This window comes from Schistocerca gregaria, chromosome 11 (genome assembly GCF_023897955.1).
Source record: "Schistocerca gregaria isolate iqSchGreg1 chromosome 11, iqSchGreg1.2, whole genome shotgun sequence".
NCBI classification, from domain to species: domain Eukaryota; kingdom Metazoa; phylum Arthropoda; class Insecta; order Orthoptera; family Acrididae; genus Schistocerca; species Schistocerca gregaria.
Genome location: NC_064930.1, coordinates 116,386,224 through 116,409,388, shown reverse-complemented (window position 1 = coordinate 116,409,388; position 23,165 = coordinate 116,386,224). Strand labels below are relative to the sequence as shown.

At 39.6% G+C, this 23,165-nt stretch overlaps 1 protein-coding gene across 3 annotated transcripts in view; it reads right to left on the bottom strand.

Moving 5' to 3' along the window:
* Positions 1 to 23,165, bottom strand: part of LOC126295148 (protein DDI1 homolog 2-like) — a 127,197-nt gene that overhangs the window by 25,933 nt on the left and 78,099 nt on the right. For 2 of the 3 annotated variants that reach the window (XM_049987435.1, XM_049987437.1), the window contains exon 6: positions 9,882 to 10,098. In XM_049987435.1, coding sequence (XP_049843392.1) covers positions 9,882 to 10,098 — 217 coding nt within the window. Of the gene's footprint in view, positions 1 to 2,688; positions 2,904 to 9,881; positions 10,099 to 23,165 lie in introns of those variants that run through there. The other variant, XM_049987436.1, reaches the window with a different exon arrangement.

Below are 23,165 nucleotides of genomic sequence, written 5' to 3'. Positions count from 1 at the left end.
CATAGCTTTCAGCCGTTAAGGCCTTTGTCAGCAGTAAAAACACACACACACACACACACACACACACACACACACACACACACAAGCACAACTTTTCCACACACGTCTGCACTCTCAGAGCTGAAACTATACAGCGAGCAGCAGCACCAGAGCAAGATGGGAGTGGCGGCTGGGAGGGGTAAGGAGGAGGCTGGGGCGGGGAGGGGGAGGGATAGTATGGTGGGAGTGGCGGAGAGTCAAGTGTTGCAGTTTAGACGGAGGGCAGGAGAGAAGGTGTGGAGGAGGGAGGGGGTAAGGCCGATACTACACTATCAAAAATCTTTGTCAAAGATATTTGATGGTGTAATAGGAACTTTGTCAAATGTCGTCCAATATTTGATCAAATCTAGGGTCACGCTGTAGATTTGATCAAAGAAGTCCCTTATCTTCTGTTCACTGCAATGTGACATGTTACCACATGGAGTGCTAGCATCGCTGCAGCATTGTCGTCTGTAGTGTTTATATAAACATTGCCGGTAAATGCAATTGGTGTGTGCCCACAACTACAAAATTAATAGAGATGTATGAAGCTGATGAGGCGCTTTACAACATGAGGCACCCTGAATACAAAAATAGATTAAGAGAATTGGAGACCTGACCTGACCTGACCCAACCCTCTCCTGTAGCAAGGAATCTGAGTGTTACAGTGAGCCTGTCTTCTGAAGATGTAGCAGTTCTTAAGTGAATATTGTGCTTTGTGACATGAGGATACACTTCACTGAGCACATACAAAAGTGTATGCTCACCCATTTTTAAGTAATTGATGTACGACTTGACGTCTTCCACTGTAAACTCACGTAACAAGTTTTGTTGAATGCTTTTATCGTGTTGTCGTAAAACCCATGGCTTCACCCAGATTAGATTAGTTTTTCATTCCATAGATCCGTGCTGAGCAGATCCTCGTGGATGTGGAACATGTCAATTTTTTTAAAGCTGAAATAACAATACTAATAGTATAAATAAATGCAATACATCATTTGTTTGTATTAAAAATTTCGTCAATGGAGTAGAAGGAGTTGGCCACTAGTAAGTCTTCCAGGCTCCTTTTAAACTGATCTTTATTTGTAACTAAATTTTTTTTGTTTGCTGGCAAATTATTGAAGATGAGTATTTCTGAGTAGTGGATCCATTTTTGAACTAAAGTAAGTGCTTTTAAGTCCTTGTGCAGATCATTTTTGTTCCTGGTATTGTATGTATGAACTGAGTTGTTTGTTGGAAAAAGAGGTATATTGTTTAGAACAAATTTCATTAAGGAGTAAATATACTGAGAGGCAGTAGTTAGTATACACAGTTCTTTGGAGAGGTTTCTGCAGGACGTCCGTGAATTTACTCCACAAATAATACGTATTACACGCTTTTGGACTCTGAAAACTTTTGTTTGACTTGAAGATTTGTTCAATACAACACCCTTACACCACCTTACAGGGAGAGCCTATACGCCCACATGGCACCAATCTATTGGTCGACTTCGGAACCAACCTCTTGCTGCATCAATAACCTCACCATCATCCACATACTGCTTCCCGAAGTGTACATCCATCATTGAGCCAAACAGATGGAAGTTGGATGCTGCAAGACCAAGACTGTAGAGTGGATGAGGAAGAACAGTTCAATGAAGTTTTTGAGCTCCTCATGGATGTGCATATCTGTGTGAGGCCCTTCATTGTCATGCTGAAGGAGAACTTCACTTGCAGTTTTTTGGCGACAAACACACTTCAGTCTTTTCTTCAATTTCCTGATAGAAGCACAATAAATTTAAAGTCGATTGTCGCACCATAAGGCAGGACATCGAACAAAATAACTGCTTTGAAGCACCAGAAAATTGTCATCACGATTTTACCAGCTGAGGGTGTGACTTTGAACTTTCTCTTCAAAAGAGAGGTGGTGTGCCATTGGACTGCCACTTTGTTACTGGTTCAAAGTGATGAACTGATGTTTCATTGCCTGTAATGACGTTAAAGAAAAAACTGTACCGATCAGACTTGTAATGTGCAAGCAATTTTGCACAGATGGTTCTTAGTTATTCTTTAAGGTCGTCCATTAGTCAGCGAGGAACCCAAGAAGTGTACACTTGTGCACATCCCAACTGATGGGTGAGTGTGTCCAGAGGTGTCCAGCTGGGCAATGAGCTGTTTGATAGTGATCCGTTGATCACCTCAAATGAGAGTGTCCACAAATTCCAATGCTGAGGAAGTCACAGCTGACTTGGCCGGCCAGCACATGGGAAATCAGACAGGATTGCGTGACCTTGCAGTGATGATAACAGATGCCTCACCCAATGACTCGCTATGCTTTTGTTCAGTGCCAAGCCTCCATACACATTCTGCAAGTGCCTATGAATATCTGGCATGTCTTGTTTTCCACCAAGAGAAACTCAATAACAGGTTTGTGCTTGGAACGCAGCTCTGTTACAGATCCATTTTGAAGACCATATACAGTGCCGCCACCTATCAGAACTTCATGAACCTTTAGGGGATGAAGTGGGAGTATTAAAACATGATATTCCACAACAAAGTCCACATTTTTTAAACGGAAATTGGCTGAGAAAAGAAAATGTTTTGAATTACTTATTGAACACCCCTTGTATTAATCTCTACGCTTTAATTTATTTTTATAAAACAATTAACTACATAAAGACAAGCATAAGTCTGAAGGAAAAAGTAACTCCACTTTTATTAACTCGAGAAACACCAAAACTAAGAGTTACAAAATAACAATCTTTGTGACAAATTCCACACAGCAAATTTTTCTGTTCGCATTGTGGCTTGAAAAGTTGCTGCTGAAGGTCTTCACACATGAGACGAGTTAATACGATCTCGGTTAACAAGAATCTTTCTTGTGTTAAGTTGTTTGTTACTTGTGCCCTGCAAAAGACATTGCACACAATGCAGTGTTAGTGACAACAGCGGTGGGGGTACAGAATCTGGCCAAATTAAATTCGGGAATTTTCCCGTAAATATTAGAGATGTTAAATTTTCTGTACTCTCACTGTCTATAAATGAGCACGTTTCTACAACTAATTTTATTATTATTTTTATAATACTTAAATAGAACAGAAAGACATTATTTACATGCAAATAATATACTGAAAATGTTGAAATATTTGTTTTGTTATTTGCTATTTGTCTGAAATGCTCCTCAGGCAGCATACAGGAGAGATCAGAAATGGAACAAATAAGACCTACTCTTACAGACTGCATACCCTAGAAATCAAGGCGCTGCTGTTACGTCAGTGTTATACTAGCTTCCCCCCTTTCTCGCTGTAATTTCGTGAGTATGACAACCCTGAGAATAGCGGCGCCGCGGTTGCTTGCTACTGGTCAACTAATTCTCTCTTACTGAATTGTACAGTAGGGTAATGGTGGTCGTGACTTAGTACGGAGTCTGGGTGCGTGACCTTGCTGCTGTAAAGTAGCAATGACCTGGCAAAAATTACTGATTGTCAGGATAAGATGACTTCTAAAAAATCTGTATTTTGTGAGGCTGTGGAGAATGCAAGACAAAAATTAAGTGATGCAGTGTATACTATTATAAATGTGCTCCCTAAGAGGAAGAGTGATACTTGGAAACAGTTTATGCTACAATCCACACTTCACACGAAAACCTACAAAGTTTATCCAATGCAAACAAAATGGTTGTCTATTGCACCCACATCATGAGAGAATGTGTGCGCTCCATTAAACAAAAACAGAACAGAGAGTAGCATCACTGTGATCACAAAGTCTGCTACTTGTATATCCTTTTAGTCATAGGAATCTGTATTTGTAATGATCTCTGCTCTTTTTTTACCATTATAATCAATTTTCATTTAGAGAACACACTTTGTCTTTGTGTCCTGTTTACTTGCACTGTCCTTACAGACGTGGTAACTTGTAAGAAGTGTGTATATCAACTAATTGTTATACATTCTCTGAACAGAGACTAAACATTAAAATATATTTATCACTCTTGGAAAAAATCTCTCTCTCTCTCTCTCTCTCTCTCTCTCTCTCTCTCTCTCTCTCTCTCTCTCTCTCTCTCTCTCTCACACACACACACACACACACACACACACACACACACACACACACACACACACACACACACACACATATTCACTGCTAATCAATCAGTCATTTCATAGGTTTGCAATAATCATCACGCCCAATGGTTGTGTACGTAGCAGCAATGATGTGAGTCCTCAGTTACACTTGTGAAATGATGTACTCCTTCCTACATGGGTATAGTCCACCTGCACCTGACAGCAGACTCGGGTGACGACTTTCCAATTAAAGGACAGCGACAGAGCCTTGTGAGCTAAATCTCAGAGTGAATGGGGACAGAGAGTTCAGAGATAATATCGTAGGACCCATTGGTGAATTTAAATTGAGGATATGGAGCTCATTTATGATCTTAGTGTGCAGCCAATGGAATTCATCACTAGATATCACTATGTCACAGCTAATACCACACAGAGTTACAGAGGCCCTAAGGAGTGCCAAGGAAGACCTCAGAGTCCTCAGTGTCATGGACATTGAAGATAACAATGTTAACCAATACGTAAAAGATGAAATTACATACAAGGTTTAGTTTCAGTTGAAACCTAGTCTGTGTTTAAGTCAGATTTGTACTTATATCTGTAACAAAAGTTAAAAGTTATTTAAAACTGACAAAATCCTGAAGGATGTTTAGTGTTCTGCAGTAATTAGAGGGGAAACAACTCTATGTCACATTAAGGGTCCATCCTCTTCAGTCAGACTAAAATATAAGTGAAGAAATCAACATAAACCTTTTTGCACATTATTTACCCAATTTTGGACAACATTTTCTGATTTTTTAAAGAAATTCAGTGTACAGTCTATTTCAAACTGATGGAGTGGATTGCAGGCACACTGATAGAGGTGCCTTTCCAAAATTTGACTGAATTACTCCTTCGGCCTGTCCACAAGAGGTAATACGCTATTTTTTTATTTTAATTTATTCATTAGTTATTGCAAATAATGTAATCAAAAAAACTTTAAAAAACTATACCTTTGTTTCAAACCTCTGCCATTTTGTTATTTCGCAAAATTCCTAAAAATTGTGCTAATATTCTGTGTGCAATATCCAATAGAAACTCCAGGTCAGAATATGTCGTGTGCAATATCCTATAGATTAAGAAAACTGTCCTTTTTCTTTTATTTTAGATAAGATTTGAAGACTGCAGGACTTCTGTCATAGACACACCTTACTTTAGACGGAGCAACTCTAACTCCTCAGATGGGGAGCTTATGAATACTGAATTTCTTAAAAAGATCAGAAAATGTTGTTCTGAGATCAATGAATGATGTGGAAAATGATTTACATTGATTGGTTCATTAGATTTTCCACAAACAAATCATTAAAAATGCTTATTTTATAGGGTGACTGTGGAGACTGGATCCTTACGCATATATAATATCAACAGACTTTGTAACAAACCCAAAGTTTCAGGGGTGCATACCGATTGTAAGTTAACATGGAATTAACACACAAAGATACTGGAAAAAAGAATGTCGTCAGCGTATTATGCTCTTAGGGCTCTACCATGAGTCTGTAACAGCCAATATCTTGTGGCAATACTCTATTCCTATGTACACTGAGCTCATAGCTACAGGATTCTTTTCTGGGGGCGCAATATATGGACACGATTGCAGGAAAGGGCAATAAGAATGACAACTAGCAATAGTAGTCAGACTCACTGTAAAGAACTATTTAAAAGTAACTGGGCATCTTCACTGCACCAAGTAAACACACCTACCAATCTGTGGTGCATATCAAGGACAACAGTACTAAGTATGTCACTAATGGTTGTGTACATAATCGTGGGACAAGAGCAAGTTTTGGCTTACATCTACCAAGAAATTAACAAACCAGAAACTCAAAACATTTTCTATCAGGGAATAAAATTGTATTGTAAACTGGCAAAGGAAATTAAAAAGATTGCAAAAATACATTTGTTCAAAAAGCATGGTTCAAAAAAAACTTTTTTTCTTCCCAACCTAGTGGGTGAAACAGAGTTTTTATAGGTTATATTGGTCTTTTTTCTTTGTATACTGATGATTAAATAGCTCAGTTTAAATTCCAATGATTAATTTTTTCACAACACTAACCAATTTTTACAACTATTGGGTTGGTGCATAAGTTCGCAGTGTTTTTGTTTGGTTTTATTTATTGATTGTCATTTTTTATTTGTAGTTTACTGTTGGTATTTGAGCTCATAAATTGACAATTTGTCATATGGAGATAATGAGTAGAGATGTGGATGCTAGAAAAAGGATATCCAAGTAGAGAAATCTTAACATCTGCCACATATTCTTCTCTTTAGAGTTCAATAGACAGGTGATAGCAGATGTGTCAGCCAGAAACATTTGTGCCATGTACATGGATAATGCCACTGGACAGAGCATGGCAAGAAAATGGTTTTCTCGTTTTAAGGAAAATCGTTTTCACATTAGTTACTCTCCACAATGGGGAAAGTTCAAAAATTGGGTGTATGGGTACCAACTGCTCTAAGTCAAATTCTCAAAAATCAGCAGATGGCCACAAGTGCATCTCTGCTTGCTCATCATCAACTGGCTCATGAACAAGACTGAGTATTCCTATGCTGTATTGTTACTGATGATGAGAAATGCTGTCTTTATGCTAACATAAAGAACAGAAAAGAATGGTTGAGCCCAAACAGAGCAGCAACTTCCCATACAAAGACCTACGCACATCCACAAAAAACAATGTTATCAATCTGGTACAGCTGTGATGGTGTGGTGTACTACAAATTACTTCCTTGAGATGTTACCATCACTGCTGACATTTACTGTCAACAACTAAGTCGTCTTGCAGATGCAATCCAAGAACACCAACCAAGAAGATTATTTGAAGCGATGTTACTCCATGATAACACCTGACAAAAAACAGTATATAGGAATTGGATTGGGAAGTCATTCTGCACCCAATTTATTTATCTGGTCTTGCTCCATCAGATTTTCACCTTTTTCAGTCTCTATCAAGCAACCTTAGAGGAACTTCCTTTCTGGATGAAAATGTGCTCCGAACATGGCTCGATGAGTTCTTTGTGCAAAAACTACATAATTTCTACAGTCACGGAATCAAAAGTTACCCCAGCATTAGCAGATTGTCTCAGATAGTGAAGGAGAATACAAAGGGTGAGTCAAAAAGCAGTTTACAATTTTGGAATGATATAAAAAAATTATTGAGATAACTTACAGAATTAGTAGATGTGTCATTTTGTAGCAAACATCCTGAAGTTCAATTCATGTTGTGCATCACTACCTCATTTCCCCACGGAAGTTAAGGTTTCCTTGAGAATCACTTCTCAGGTCAGTGGACATGGTAATCTTCAGAATGGAGAATAATTATTAGAGATATACCATGGTGCTGCTCTTGTTTTTATAAAGTGTAAATGACCTGCTATCATATGTCCAAGAAGTAGAAATAGTTGTCTTTGCTGATGATGCAAGCACTATAATCAAGCCTTCAGAAACTTCCTGGCAGATTAAAACTGTGGGCCAGAGCGAAACTCGAACTCAGGACCTTTGCCTTTCGCAAGCAAGTGCTCTACCATCTGAGCTACCGAAGCACGACTCACGCTCGGTCCTCACAGCTTCACTTCTGTCAGGTTCGCAGGAGAGCTTCTGTAAAGTTTGGAAGGTAGGAGACGAGATACTGGCAGAAGTGAAGCTGTGAGGACCGGGCGTGAGTTGTGCTTCGGTAGCTCAGATGGTAGAGCACTTGCCCGCAAAAGGCAAAGGTCCTGAGTTCGAGTCTCGGTCGGGCACACAGTTTTAATCTGCCAGGAAGTTTCATATCAGCGCACACTCCGCTGCAGAGTGAAAATCTCATTCCAAGCCTACAGAAGTTAACTTGAACAGTCGAAAATGTAAACAATAGTTTCTTGAAGATTAAAAACTGGTTCCCTGCAAATGGACTGTAACTGAATTTCAATAAAACACAATACATGTTATTCATTACTGAACAAGGTCTGACCAAACCAGCAGACATAATAAATGATGGTAAATCAATATGTGAAGCACGAAATTCTAAATTATTAGGTAAGATAAGAATCAGAACAACTAACAAGGGGCAGTACCCAAAGCTGGAATTGGCTTTTTCAATCATCTAAATGTTGGTGTAGGTTACGTTCCCTGGTATCAAACACTGCAACCACTTCTTCATCACAGTAGGCCCTCATTTGTGAGTAATCAATGAAAAAAATGTGTTTTATGTGGAGTTCTAAATTTTTATAAAAATGACTTTGATCATTAATTTTTATGAAATAACTTCTTTAAATGCAATTTTTTAATGTCTAATTATTTGTAGCAGCATTTTAATCATTTTATTGACCTTTTCCTTTGCTCTCATTTATTTCTTCTTGTCACTCTTTTCTAATTTAGAACCTCTGCCCATGTGATTTTCCTGATTTTTTTGTATTTTATTTTATTTCTTCAATTATAACATTTCTTCTCTTCACCCATGTCACTACAGTCATTGTGCTATTCCTCAGTTTGTTTCAATCTCTTTTTATTTATAATCCCTTCTTTTATTTAAATCTTCATCTGTGTTCTTTCTCCATAATGCAACAAAAATTTACATTTTAACTGTTTGTATTACAGTTACCACAAAACAAAATGTACATCTTGAAACAAAAAATATATTTCTGACATCATCACACAGCCAATATACCTAGACTCAATAAAAATAATGATCACAGACATTTTTATAAAAATTTAACAAAAAAATCAAAGCACCTAATAGGATCCAAACCGACAACCCTCTGCACATCAGGAATGTATCTCTAACACTACACTGTACCACCACTCTACATGACACTTTTATTTATAAAGCTATAGACCATTATGTGAAATTATTTTTTGATGATTATTTGAGAATGAGGGCCCACTACAATGAATGGCTGCAGGGTAGGCTACCTGGGACCTCACTTACACCACTGCACAGACTGTTTCAGAAAGTTGATTTCAGATCTGGGGACCTCCCCTTGTAAGCCCTGCAAGTTTTGTGTAACAGACAATAGCAGATCTTGGAAAAGCTTTGTATTTTCATTCACCAGCGTCTTATGGCAAGATATTCTGGGGTCACTTTCCACTGTGGAAGATACGAGTTTATTGTACACAAGAGTGTTTAATAAGGATAATGTGTGGCATCCCCCCCACCCCCTCCTCCAAGAGTCTCTTGTAGACAGTTCTTTATAGACAGTCTGGCATAATGATAATACCCTCGTAGTGCATTTGCTACCTTACGAAGTTACTCGTCAACAATTACTCGCAGTTTGAAAACAATAGTAACATTCATAAACATAGCACTAGAAAGAGAAATGGTTTGCACTATTCACCACACAGATTTAATGTGGCAGAGAAAGGGTGATGCGCTCAGCTATAAAGATCTTTGATCACAAACCCAGTGATGTAAACGATTTAATAGAAAAGAAAAATAAACTTCAAACATCAAATAATATTTCATCTGCTTGAGAAGACCTTTTGAGCCTTAGAAGAATTTCTGAACATTAGAGTGTGTGAGTGTGTGTGAGTGTGTGTGTGTGTGTGTGAGAGAGAGAGAGAGAGAGAGAGAGAGAGAGAGAGAGAGAGAGAGAGAGAGAGAGAGAGAGAGAGAGTGTGTGTGTGTGTGTGTGTGTTTGAACACTTTCCAAGTACATTTTACTGTATGGGAAAAGGGTACCTTAAGACAACCTTGTAAAATTCCAACAACATAGTGAGAGACAAAGTTATGCTCCATGCAAAAAACCCAACTGTGGCACTAGGTAACATAAAGCCAGGTAAACAGAATCCAGAGCAGAGTAGATTCACACTCACTACGGTGCGCCATGGCGGAGGCCTCCGAATCCTGTAGGGCGCGCGCCAGCTCACGATCCTCTGCCTCACAAATGGACCGCCCCAACGACTCTGCCGACATGTTCTCCCCGGGCCCGGAGAGCCGGGCACACTCTGGCAACTCAGACTCGGGCAGAAACGGCGTCTCCGTTCCCGTCGTACCGATGCGGAGCACGTTCTTCTGAAGGTCAATGCAGCACTGTAGGGCAGAAAAGCTCAGTTACTACATCTTATAACGATAACGCCTTCCTCAAAAGTCATTGGAAATGTCTGATACCACCTACAACTTCTTTATATATATCCGGATAATCATCGGACAATTTGGTGCTTCCTAGGACATTATAGAGATACACACACAAGTGTCATTTGACTCAATTTGCTAGAAATCTGAATATTTTGTGAAAACATAGTATGTGTGTCTATATGTATATCATTCTGATCAATTTGCTAATAATACTTGATATTCATTGTGAAACCAAATAGAAGGTTATGGAAAAACATACATTGTAATCTTTATCAAGAGATTGTTGTCATTAACAAAATTATGTACAAATGATAAATTAAATGATTCATTGACAAATTGAAGGAATAAATAAAAAGCAAAATGTAATAAATTGTTGTGAAAGTGTTGGCATATGTGATCGGCACCTCTAATTACCGTAATTAGAATCAAGTGACAAGTTAACACAGAGCACCTCATTATCTTGTAAAGTGGGTTGAAGGTTAGAAGCTAACAATGTATTTTCATTTGTTACCTATTTTTAAGTCCTGTTCTGCAATTAATACTCTTTAGAAACGCTTTTCTGATTGGCCATTCACTTGTTTACATTGCACAGTTTCCCGATTTATATAATTTAAAGCCCACACATGAACCATGGACCTTGCCATTGGTGGGGAGGCTTGCGAGCCTCAACGATACAGATAGCCATACCGTAGGTGCAACCACAACGGAGGGGTATCTGTTGAGAGGCCAGACAAACGTGTGGTTCCTGAAGAGGGGCAGCAAGCACCCTTTTCAGTAGTTGCAGGGGCAACGATCTGGATGATTGACTGATCTGGCCTTGTAACACTAACCAAAACAGCCTTCTGTGCTGCTACTGTGAGCGGCTGAAGGCAAGGGGGAAACTAAAGCTGTAATTTTTCCCGAGGGCATGCAGTTTTACTGTATGGTTTAAGGATGATGGCCTCCTCTTGGGTAAAATATTCCGGAGGTAAAATAGTCCCCCATTCGGATCTCCAGGCGGGGACTACTCAGAAGGATGTCGTTTTCAGGAGAAAGAAAACTGGCGCTCTACGGATCGGAGCGTGGAATGCCAGATCCCTTAACCGGACAGGTAGGTTAGAAAATTTAAAAAGGGAAATGGATAAGTTAAAGTTAGATATAGTGGGAACTAGTGAAGTTCAGTGGCAGGAGGAACAAGACTTTTGGTCAGGTGAATACAGGGTTAGAAACACAAAATCAAATAGGGGTAATGCAGGAGTAGGTTTAATAATGAATAGGAAATTAGGAATGCAGGTAAGCTACTACAAACAGCACAGTGAACTTATTATAGTGGCCAAGATAGATACGAAGCCCATGCCTACTACAGTAATACAAGTTTATATGCCAACTAGCTCTGCAGATGACGAAGAAATTGAAGAAATGTATGATGAGATAAAAGAAATTATTCTGGCAGTGAAGGGAGACGAAAATTTAATAGTCATGGGTGATTGGAATTCGACAGAAGGAAAAGGGAGAGAAGGAAACCTAGTAGGTGAATATGGATTGGGGTAAGGAATGAAAGAGGAAATCGCCTGGTAGAATTTTGCACAGAGCTAACTTAATCATAGCTAACACCTGGTTCAAGAATCATGAAAGAAAGTTGTATACGTGGGAGAAACCTGAAGATACTAGAAAGTATCAGATACATCATACAATGGTAAGATAGAGATTGAGGAACCAAGTTTTAAATTGTAAGGCATTTCCAGGGGCATATGTGGACTCTGACCACAATCTATTGGTTATGAACTGTAGATTAAAACTGAAGAAACTGCAAAAAGGTGGGAACTTTAGGGGATAGGACATGGATAAACTGACTAAACCAGAGGTTGTACAGAGTTTCGGGGAGAGCATAAGGGAACAACTGATAGGAATGGGGGAAAGAAATTCAGTAGAAGAAGAATGGGTAGCTCTGAGGGATGAAGTAGTGAAGACAGCAGAGGATCAAGTATGTAAAAAGGTGAGAGCTAGTAGAAATCCTTGGGTAACAGAAGAAGTACTGAATTTAACTGATGAAAGGAGAAAATATAAAAACACAGTAAATGAAGCAGGCAAAAAGGAATACAAATGTCTCAAAAATGAGATTGACAGGAATTGCAAAATGGCTAAGCAGGGATGGTTAGAGAACAAATGTAAGGGTGTAGATGCTTATCTCACTGGGGGTAAGATAGTACTGCCTATAGGAAAATTAAAGAGATCTTTGGAGAAAAGAGAACCACTTGTATGAATGACAAGAGCTCAGATAGAAACCCAGTTATAAGCAAAGAAGGGAAAGCAGAAAAGTGGAAGGAGTATATAGAGGGTCTATACAAGGGTTATGTACTTGAAGACAGTATAATGGAAATGGGAGAGGATGCAGATGAAGATAAAATGGGAGATATGATACTGCGTGAAGAGTTTGACAGTGCACTGAAAGGCCTAAGTCGAAAAAAGGCCCCGGGAGTAGACAACATTCCATTAGAACTACTGACAGCGTTGGGAGAGCCAGTCCTGACAAAACTCTACCATCTGGTGAGCAAGATATATGAGACAAGCGAAATACCCTCAGACTCCAAGAAGAATACAATATTTTCAATCCCAAAGAAATCAGGTGGTGACAGATGTGAAAATTACCGAACTATCAGTTTAATGAGTCACAGTGAATTCTTTACAGGCGAATGGAAAAACTGGTAGAAGCCGACCTCGGGGAAGATCAGTTTGGATTCCAAAGAAATATTGGAACACGTGAGGTAATACTGACCCTACAACTTATCTTAAAAGATAGATTAAGGAAAGGCAAACCTACATTTCTAGCATGTGTAGACTTAGAGAAAGCTTTTGACAATGTTGACTGGAATACTCTCTTTCGAATTCTAAAGGTGGCAGAGGTAAAATACAGGGAGCTAAAGGCTATTTACAATTTGTACAGAAACCAGATGGTAGTTATAAGAGTCGAGGGGCATGAAGGGGAATCAGTGGTTGGGAAGGGAGTGAGACAGGATTGTAGCCTCTCCCCGATGTTATATATTGAGCAAGCAGTAAAGGAAACAAAAGAAAAATTCGGAGTAGGAATTAAAATCCATGGAGAAGAGAGGTTTGCTGATGACATAGTAATTCTGTCAGAGACAGCAAAGGACTTGGAAGAGCAGTGGAACGGAATGGAGAGTGTCTTGAAAGGAGGATATAAGATTAACAGCAACAAAAGCAAAATGAGGATAATGGAATGTAGTCGAATTAAGTCGGGTGATGCTGAGGGAATTAGATTAGGAATTGAGACACTTAAAGTAGTAAAGGAGTTTTGCTATTTGGGGAGCAAAATAACTGATGATGGTCAAAGTAGAGAGGATATAAAATTTAGACTGGCAATGGCAAGGAAAGCGTTTCTGAAGAAGAGAAATTTCTTAACAACGAGTACAGATTTAAGTGTCAGGAAGTCATTTCTGAAAGTATTTGTATGGAGTGTAGCCATGTGTGGAAGTAAAACATGGATGATATATAGTTTAGACAAGAAGGGAATAGAAGCTTTCGAAATGTGGTGCTACAAAAGAATGCTGAAGATTAGATGGGTAGATCACGTAACTAATGAGAAGGTATTGAACAGAATTGGAGAGAAGAGGTGCTTGTGGCACAACTTGACTAGAAGAAGGGCTTGGTTGGTAGGATATGTTCCGATGCATCAAGGGATCTCCAATTTCGTATTGGGGGGACAGCGTGGAGGATAAAAATTGTAGATGGAGACCAAGACATGAATACACTAAGCAAATTCATAAGGATGTAGGCTGCAGTGAGATGAAGAAGCTTGCACAGGATAGAGTAGCATGGAGAGCTGCATCAAACCAGTCTCAGGACTGAATACCACAACAACAACATAATTTAAAGTCTCGTTTGAGTACTTTATGTATGTGATTGGATAAAGCATGAGTCAATTTCACCATTAAATATTAGTATCCAAATCCATACTGTAATTAATTACATAATTAAAATAACATGAGACATTATTGTAATTAAAGTTCAGAATGATTTTCTTATGGAAAACTTAAGATATTACTATAAAAGATTGTTATCCAAATAGTGTATTTTATACCTTATTTGGCTATAGCATCAGTTTCCTTACATTTTGTAAATTTTAACTGTAACATAGAAATTGTACAAAATTAATAATGGAAAATTTTGTGAACAATTGTTAAAAATTCTATGTAAGGGAAAACAACGAGGCTGTGTGTTAGTGTTGTTGTCAGTTGTTGTTGAGCCTGGTAGATAGTTTGTTTGGAAGTCAAAGAGATTTGCGAAGTCTGTGTTTTGTTTACATGACGAGTGTGAAGTTCGGATGTCAATAAATGCGAATAAAATATCATTAAACATCAAAATTCCACATTAATTCAACAATGGACCAGGCAGAAGAAACTTAAGTTTAAGTAACATTCGACATGAATTGTTGCAATCTACATCTACATCTGTACTACACGTGGGAAACATTCCACGTGGGAAAAATATATCTAAAAACAAAGATGATGTGACTTACCAAACAAAAGTGCTGGCAGGTCGATAGACACACAAACAAACACAAACCTCAATACTTTCAGCATTTCGCAGCCCTGTCAGCAACTGTATAAATATTAAATTCAAAATTAACAGCCTCAGTTGCGGAGTTACCTAGGTTTCAATTGGGATAACCCAACCTTCTTCAGAATTACACTTACTAATGTTTGTCCATAATGGACATTGTCAAACTAAAAATACAAATACACCAAGTGTCGTCATATTTTAAAAACTTAACTGAAGCTGCCTCAGCTCCACTTCCCGACCGCGATGCGGCAGCCACAAGTGTTGTACTGTCAGTTCCAGTACAACACTCGTGGCTGCCGCATCGCGGTCGGGAAGTGGGGCTGAAGCAGCTTCAGTTAAGTTTTTAAAATATGACAACACTTGGTGTATTTGTATATTTAGTTTGACAATGTCCATTATGGACAAACATTAGTAAGTGTAATTCTGAAGAAGGTAGGGTTATCCCAATTGAAACCTAGGTAAATCTAGGTAACTCCGCAACTGAGGCTGTTAATTTTGAATTTAAACACAAACATACACACAAAATTCAAGCTTTCACAACTAACGGTTGCTTCATCAGGAAAGAGGGAAGGAGAGAGAAAATGAAAGGATGTGGGTTTTAAGGGAGAGGGTAAGGAGTCATTCCAATCCCGGGAGCGGAAAGACTTACCTTAGGGGGGAAAAAGGACAGGTATACACTTGCGCATGCGCGCGCGTGCACACACACACACACACACACACACACACACACACACACAAGCAGACATTTGTGAAGGCAAAGAGCTTGGCCAGAGATGTCAGTCGAGGCGGAAGTACAGAGGCAAAGATGATGTTGAAAGACACATGAGGTATGAGCGGTGGAAACTTGAAATTAGCGGAGATTGAGGCCTGGCGGATAACGAGAAGAGAGGATATAATGAAGGACAAGTTCCCATCTCTGGAGTTCTGACAGGTTGGTGTTAGTGGGAAGTATCCAGATGACCCGGACGGTGTAACACTGTGGCAAGATGTGCTGGCCGTGCACCGAGGCATGTTTAGCCACAGGGTGATCCTCATTACCAACAAACACTGTCTGCCTGTGTCCATTCATGCGAACGGACAGTTTGTTGCTGGTCATTCCCACATAGAAAGCTTCACAGTGTAGGCAGGTCAGTTGGTAAATCACGTGGGTGCTTTCACACATGGCTCTGCCTTTGATCGTGTACACCTTCCGGGTTACAGGACTGGAGTAGGTGGTGGTGGGAGGGTGCATGGGATAGGTTTTACACCGGGGGCGGTTCCCTCTATTATATTCATATCATTAACTTGAACAGAACAATTACATATATACTCCGCTAGCCACCAAGCACTGTGTAGCGGAGGGTACAATTCACGCCAAAGTAATATTTCCTCCATTCTGTTCCACTCATGGATCGCGTAAGGGAAAATGACTGTCTGAACGCCTCAGTACGAGCTCTAATTTCCCTTATCTTTGAATGGTGACCATTGTGCGATATGAAAGTTGTTGGTAATAATATATGCTCTACATCCTCAGCGAAGATCAGATTTTGAAATTTAGTGAGCAGCCACTTCTGTTTAGTGTGCCATCTATCTGCAAGTGTGTCCCACTTCAAACTTTCTACGAGATTTGTAATGCTTTCGCAATGGCTAAATGTACCAGTCAGTAATCTTGCCTCTCTTCTTTGGACCTCCTCAATCTCGAGTCAGACCCAACTGGTAAGGGTCCCATACAGAGGAACAATAATCCAGCACTGGACGAATTAAAGAATTATAAGCTATTTCCTTTGTTGATGGACTGCATCGCTTCAGGATTCTACCAATAAACCGCAATCTAAAGTTCGCCTTACCCGTTACTGGTGTAATCTGATTGTTCCATTCGAGATCATTTTGAATAGTAACACCCAGATACTTGACAGATGTTACCGCTTCCAAAGACCGGGCATTTATTTTGTACTTGTACATTAATGGGGATTTTTGCTTTGTTATACGCAGTAGCTTACACTTACTAATACTGAGAGATAATAGCCAGTCATTACACCATGCATTTATTTTCTGCAAATCCTCGCTGATTTGTTCACAACTTTTGTGCGATAACTACTTTCCTGTAGACTACAGCATTATCGGCAAACAGTCTGAAGCTGCTGTCAATACTATCAACCAAATCGTTTGTGTAAATCGTTAAAATTAGCAGACCTATTATGCTGCCCTGGGGCACACCTGATGTCATGCTTGTTTCTGTTGAAGTCTCCCCATTCAGGACAACATACTGCTCTCTGTCTGTTAGAAAACTTTCTATCAAACTGCATATGTCTTCGGATAGACCGTAAGCGTGCACTTTTTGGAGCAAGTGAATGTGCGGAACTCAGTCCAACGCCTTTCAAAAGTCTAGGAATATGGCATCAACCTGGGAGGCGGTATCTAGAGCCTGTTGTATATCATGCACAAAGAGGACCAGCTGTGTCTTGCATGACCGCTGTTTCCTAAACCCGTGCTGGTTTCTGCAGATGAGATTCTCAGAGTCTAGAAAGGTCGTTATGTCTTAACACAAAATATGTTCCACAATTCTACAACAAATCGGTGTCAGTGAAATTGGCTGGAAATTATGTTCATCTGATTTTCTACTCTTTTTATAGATTGCTATGACCTGGGCCTTCTTCCAGTCCTGTGGAACTTTCCGCTGTTCCAATTATCTCTGATATGTGATGGATAACAGTGGTGCTATATTTGTAGTATAGTCAACACAAAATCTTATGGGGATACCGTTTGGGCCAGATGCCTTCATGGCGTCTGAGGATCTTAACTGTTTTACAATCCCAGACACACTAAACATTATGTCAGCCATCCTTGCATTTGTTCGACAACTGAAAGGGGGAATGGTGCTGCATTGCTCTACCGTAAACGAGTTTTTGAAAACTAGACTTAGAATTTCAGCCTTCTGTTTATCATCATCTGTTACATTACCTGTACTGTCAGCAAGATAAGGTAATGAATTATTTGTAGCATTCATAGATGTTACGAACAACCAAAATTTTTTGGTGTCATTTTTAGAATCTGCAGATAAAATATTGCTTTCAAATTCATTAAAAGAATCTCTCAATGATGTTTTGACAGTTGCTTTCATTTCGCATAATTTCTGTTTGTCAGTGAGCCAGTGACTACATTTAAAGTGACTATGCAAAATTCTCTGCTTTCTCAGCAACTTCCTAATATGTTTATTGAACCAAGGTGGATCCTTTCCCTCTCCTATATTTTTGCTACTCACATGTTTCTCTAGCATGTGGTGGACAACACCTTTAAATTCCAACCAAAGATGCTCAATATCTTTGTGTCCTGCAGTGCATGCTTGGAGCTGACTATGAAGATATTCATTAATGACACTTATTTGCTTTCCAAAACAAGGAAACGCTTTGCTTTTTTTTTTAAAAAAAAAACTTCCACTGACGTAGCAGCCACAATGATATTATGGTCACTAATACCTTCTCCTAGATTAACTTCCTCAAAAGGTCTGTTTGTCCCCAAGATATCTAATATGTTTCCATCTCGAGTTGGTTTTCTAACCAATATCTCAAGGCTGTATGTTGAGAGTGCTCCTAGAATAACTTCATATGAGTCTTTGCTTCTGCCCCCTGTGATAAACGTGTAATTTTCCCAGTTAATGGACGCCAGATTTAAGTCTCCACCTATAACTAATGGATAATCTGGATATTTATTTCCTATGTACTCAGGACTTTCCCTGAAATGTTCTGTGACGTTTGTTGCGAATGCTAGAGGTCTATAAAAACATCCTAATACGATGGTCACTCCTTGTCTGGTTGACAGCTTTATCCAGACTATTTCACAGTCTGACCCAATATCGATCTCAACTATGTTTATACAGCTTTTAACTGCAATGAACACACCATCTCCCGTAGCATCAGTCCTGTCCTTACTAAACATTGTCTAATCAGAGTTCAAATTTCACTGCTATTTATGTGTGGTTTCAACCAGCTTTCGGTACCTAATACAATATTGGCATTTCTACAGTTTATTTCGGAGAGTAACTCTGGTATCTTGCTACAGACACTTCAACAATCTACTAACGTGAGATTTAGCATATTTAAATCCCTTGGAAGGAACTGTTAAGGTGAACTAACAATTTTTACAATTGTCACATTCACATCAGTGTCATAAACTGGTAATTTTTCAGACAATGGTTTGTTTCCTGTGGGGAAGAACCTAATCTAAAAGACACCAAGTGCATGCCGCACGTACATTGCTACCCATGTAGCTGCTTCCTGTGTGTAGTGCACCCCTGATCTATCAAGGGGCATCCTACAACCTTCCACCCCATAGCATAGGTCGAGGAATCTACAACCATTTTCGTCACAGAGTCGACGTAGCCTCTGGTTTAGATTCTCCACTCGACTCCAAACCAGAGGACCCCGGCCAACCCTGGGTACGATGCTGGAAATCGTCAGCTTGAGTTAGCTCCATCCTGGGGAGTTTCTAGCTAAGGGTACTACTTTGCAGGGAAAAATACCTCTTTGATTTTGTCTGAGAAAGATGTCTTTTGAGAATTTGGTTCTCCCATTACTCGAGAAATGGGGCTGGACTCAGGATTCCTTCTGAACATATGGGATGAGCACAAAAGAATTTTACAGTTCCAAAAAATTAATGCACTGGAACATTAAAACTCATTTTCTTCAAACCTTAAGGTGTTACTGGGTATCTCTGGATTTTTTTTAATGTATGGGTGTTTCTTTTGTTGCAGGCTGTTACCACCAGAAAGCAAGAGTAAAAAAGGCAACCATACCAGAAGAGAATAGTTAGTTCAGTTGGCAATATGAGAGTCAGCAACTGTTGTCTGATGGGTACTTCACACACACTTTTGCTGGGAGCCACCAGTGAGAGTCTCCATTTATGCATGGTATGAACAGTTTGACAATAAGGACTGCCTTTGCAAAGGCAAAAGGTGGCCTTCTGTGTCAGAGAAAAATGTCCATCACATTTGAGTAGCGTTCCAGTGGATCCCACAGAGATCGAGTTGTGAGCTTCAGATCCCACAGTCATTTCCAAAATCCTGCATAAACACTTTTGTGTAAATGACGCACACTGCAGGTGGTCCATGCACTCACTCTGGGAGATTATGCTGCACAGTCTATTTCTGCACCAGAAGCTCCTCTGCGAAGTTTGGAAGGTAGGAGACACGAGATACTGGCAGTCTCGGTCTGGCACACAGTTTTAATCTGCCTGAAGTTTTATACCAAGCTGTGTGGCAATCCGATGGAAGGATTTGAATTCGGCGAATACCTGGAGAATGTTACTTGCCACCATGCGTGGTGCCAACAGTGAAGTACACAAGAGAGAGAGTTACAGGACTGGAGAATTCCTGTGGTTATGGCGTGGTCCCCTTACTGTGCTTACGAAAACACTAAATGCAGAAGGATATGACAGTAAGCGTTCATCAGAGACAAGGAGTGTCCCAGAGAAATGTCTGCTGTTCTCTATATACATACATACATGATTTGGCGGGCAGCAATCTGTGGTTGTTTCTGATAATGCCATGGTGTATTCTAGTGTGTTCAAGTTCAGTGACTGTAGAAAGATACAAGACAACTTAGAGGAAATTTCCAATTGGTATGATGAAGAAAGATTAAGGAAAGGCAAACCTAAGTTTCTAGGCATTTGTAGACTTAGGGAAAGCTTTTGACAATGTTGACTAGAATACTCTCTTTCAAATTCTGAAGGTGGCAGGGGTAAAATACAGGGAGCGAAAGGCTATTTACAATTTGTACAGAAAGCAGATGGCAGTTATAAGAGTCGAGGGACATGAAATGGAAGCAGCGGTTGTGAAGGGAGTGAGACAGGGTTGTAGCCTGTCCCTGATGTTATTCAATCTGTATATTGAGCAAGCAGTAAATGAAACAAAAGAAAAATTTGGAGTAGGTATTACAATCTGTGGAGAAGAAATAAAAACTTTTAGGTTCGCCGATGACATTGTAATTCTGTCAGAGGCTGCAAAGGACTTGGAAGAGCAGTTGAACGGAATGGACAGTGTCTTGAAAGGAGGGTATAAGATGAACGTCAACAAAAGCAAAATGAGGATAATAGAATGCAGTCGAATTAAGTCAGGTTATGCTGAGGGAATTCGATTAGAAAATGAGACACTTAAAGTATTAAAGGAGTTTTGCTATTTGGGGAGCAAAATAACTGATGATGGGCAAAGTAGAGAGGATATAAAATGTAGACTGGCAATGGCAAGGAAAGCGTTTCTGAAGAAGAGAAATTTCTTAACAACGAGTATAGATTTAAGTGTCAGGAAGTCATTTCTGAAAGTATTTGTATGGAGTGTAGCCATGTGTGGAAGTAAAACATGGACGATAAATAGTTTTGACAAGAAGTGAATAGAAGCTTTTGAAATGTGGTGCTACAGAAGAATGTTGAAGATTAGATGGGTAGATCACATAACTAATGAGGAGGCATTGAATAGGATTGGGGAGGAGTTTGTGGCACAACTTGACGAGAATAAGGGATCGGTTGGTAGGACATGTTCTGAGGCAGCGTGGAGGGTAAAAATCTTAGACGGAGACCAAGAGATGAATACATTAAGCAGATTCAGAAGGATGTAGGCTGCAGTAAGTACTGGGAGATGAAGAAGCTTGCACAGGATAGAGTAGCATGGAAAGCTGCATCAAACCAGTCTCAGGACTGAAGACCACAGCAACAACATAATTTGAAGTCTCGTTTGAGCACTTTATGTATGTGATTGGATAAAGCACGAGTTCAATGCCACCATTACATATTAGTATCCAAATCCATATTGTAATTAATTACCTAATTAAAGTAATATGAGACATTATTGTAATTGAAGTTTAGAATGATTTTCTTATGGAAAACTTAAGATATTACTATAAAAGATTGTTATCCAAATAGTGTATTTTATACCTTATTCGACTATAACATCAGTTTCTTTAAGTTAATGCAGATGAGTAAGGAGATCACACCTGTAATGTTTGGATACAGTATTGCTAGCCTGCTTGACAGTCAGTCAGTTTGTTTAAATGTCTGGTAGTAATGCTGCCACGTGATACAAGGTGGAACAAGCATGTGAGAACTGTGGTAGGGAACATGAATGGTTGACTTCGGTTCATTTGGAGAATTTTAGGAAAGAATGGTGCAGCCTCTTCTCGAGTAATTTTCGAGTATTTGGCATCCGTGCCAGATCGGATTGCGGGAGGACATCGAGACAGTTCAGAGGTGGGCTGCTAGATTTGTTACCAGTAGATTCGAACAACAAATAAGTGTTATGAAGATGCTTCGGGAACTCAAATGGGAATCCATGGAGGGACGGCAATGTTCTTTTTGAGGAAAATTATTGAGAAAAGGTATAGAAGCGGCACTCGAAACTGACTGCCGAACGAGTCTACTGCCATCAACATACAGTGCATGCAAGGACCACAAAGGTAAGAGAAATTAGGGCTTGTACGGAGGCATTTCTTCCTCACTCTATTGTGAGTGGAACAGGAAAGGAAACGACAAGTAGTGGTACAAGGTACCCTCTGCCACGCACTACAAGGTGGCTTATAGAGTATCTATGTAGATGTAGATGTAGATTTGAACACATTTTACAGCACTGCATACTGCATGCAGTAGAAGAACAGGTCTGAGACAGCATGACAATGCACCCTGTCACAAGCAACATCAGAGAGACAATGGTTTGTGGACAATAACATTCCTGAAATAGACTTCCCTCCTAGTTTTCCAAACTGAACCCACTGGAACACACTCCAGATTCTAGCACCCTAAATCACTACGTTCTCTGGTTTCGGCTCTTGAGGAAGAATTAACTGCTATTCCTGTACAGACAATCAGAAACCTCACTGAATTGTCCCCAGCAGAGTTCAAGCTGTTATAAAAGTGAATGGAAGACACATCCAACAGCATCTGGAGTACAGCCCTGTACACAACCTGATGACATCACACACAGATGGCCAGGTGTCTGTCAGAACTGCAGTATGATGCATGCTGCAGCTACAGTATATGGACTTAAAAAAGTTCCATATACGAAATGGCAATGGTTTTTACATCTTTTCTTCTCCTATATAGCCTTATAATTAAATTCAGAAAAAATATACCATTATGTAAAATAATGGTACCAAAAACTTTAACAAAAGCCCGTACCGAGCTACAGAGCGTCTCTCCTGCACAGTCTTCCACTGGAGTTTATCTATCATCTCCGTAACGCTTTCGCGATTACTAAATGATCCTGTACCGAAGCGCGCTGCTCTCCGTTGGATCTTCTCTGTCTCTTCTATCAACCCTATCTGGTACGGATCCCACACTGCAGAGCAGTATTCGAGCAACGGGCAAACAAGCGTACTGTAGCCTACTTCCTTTGTTTACGGACTGCATTTCCTTAGGATTCTTCCAATGAATCTCAGTCTGGCATCTGCTTTACCGACGATTAATTTGATATGATCATTCCATTTTAAATCACTCCTAAT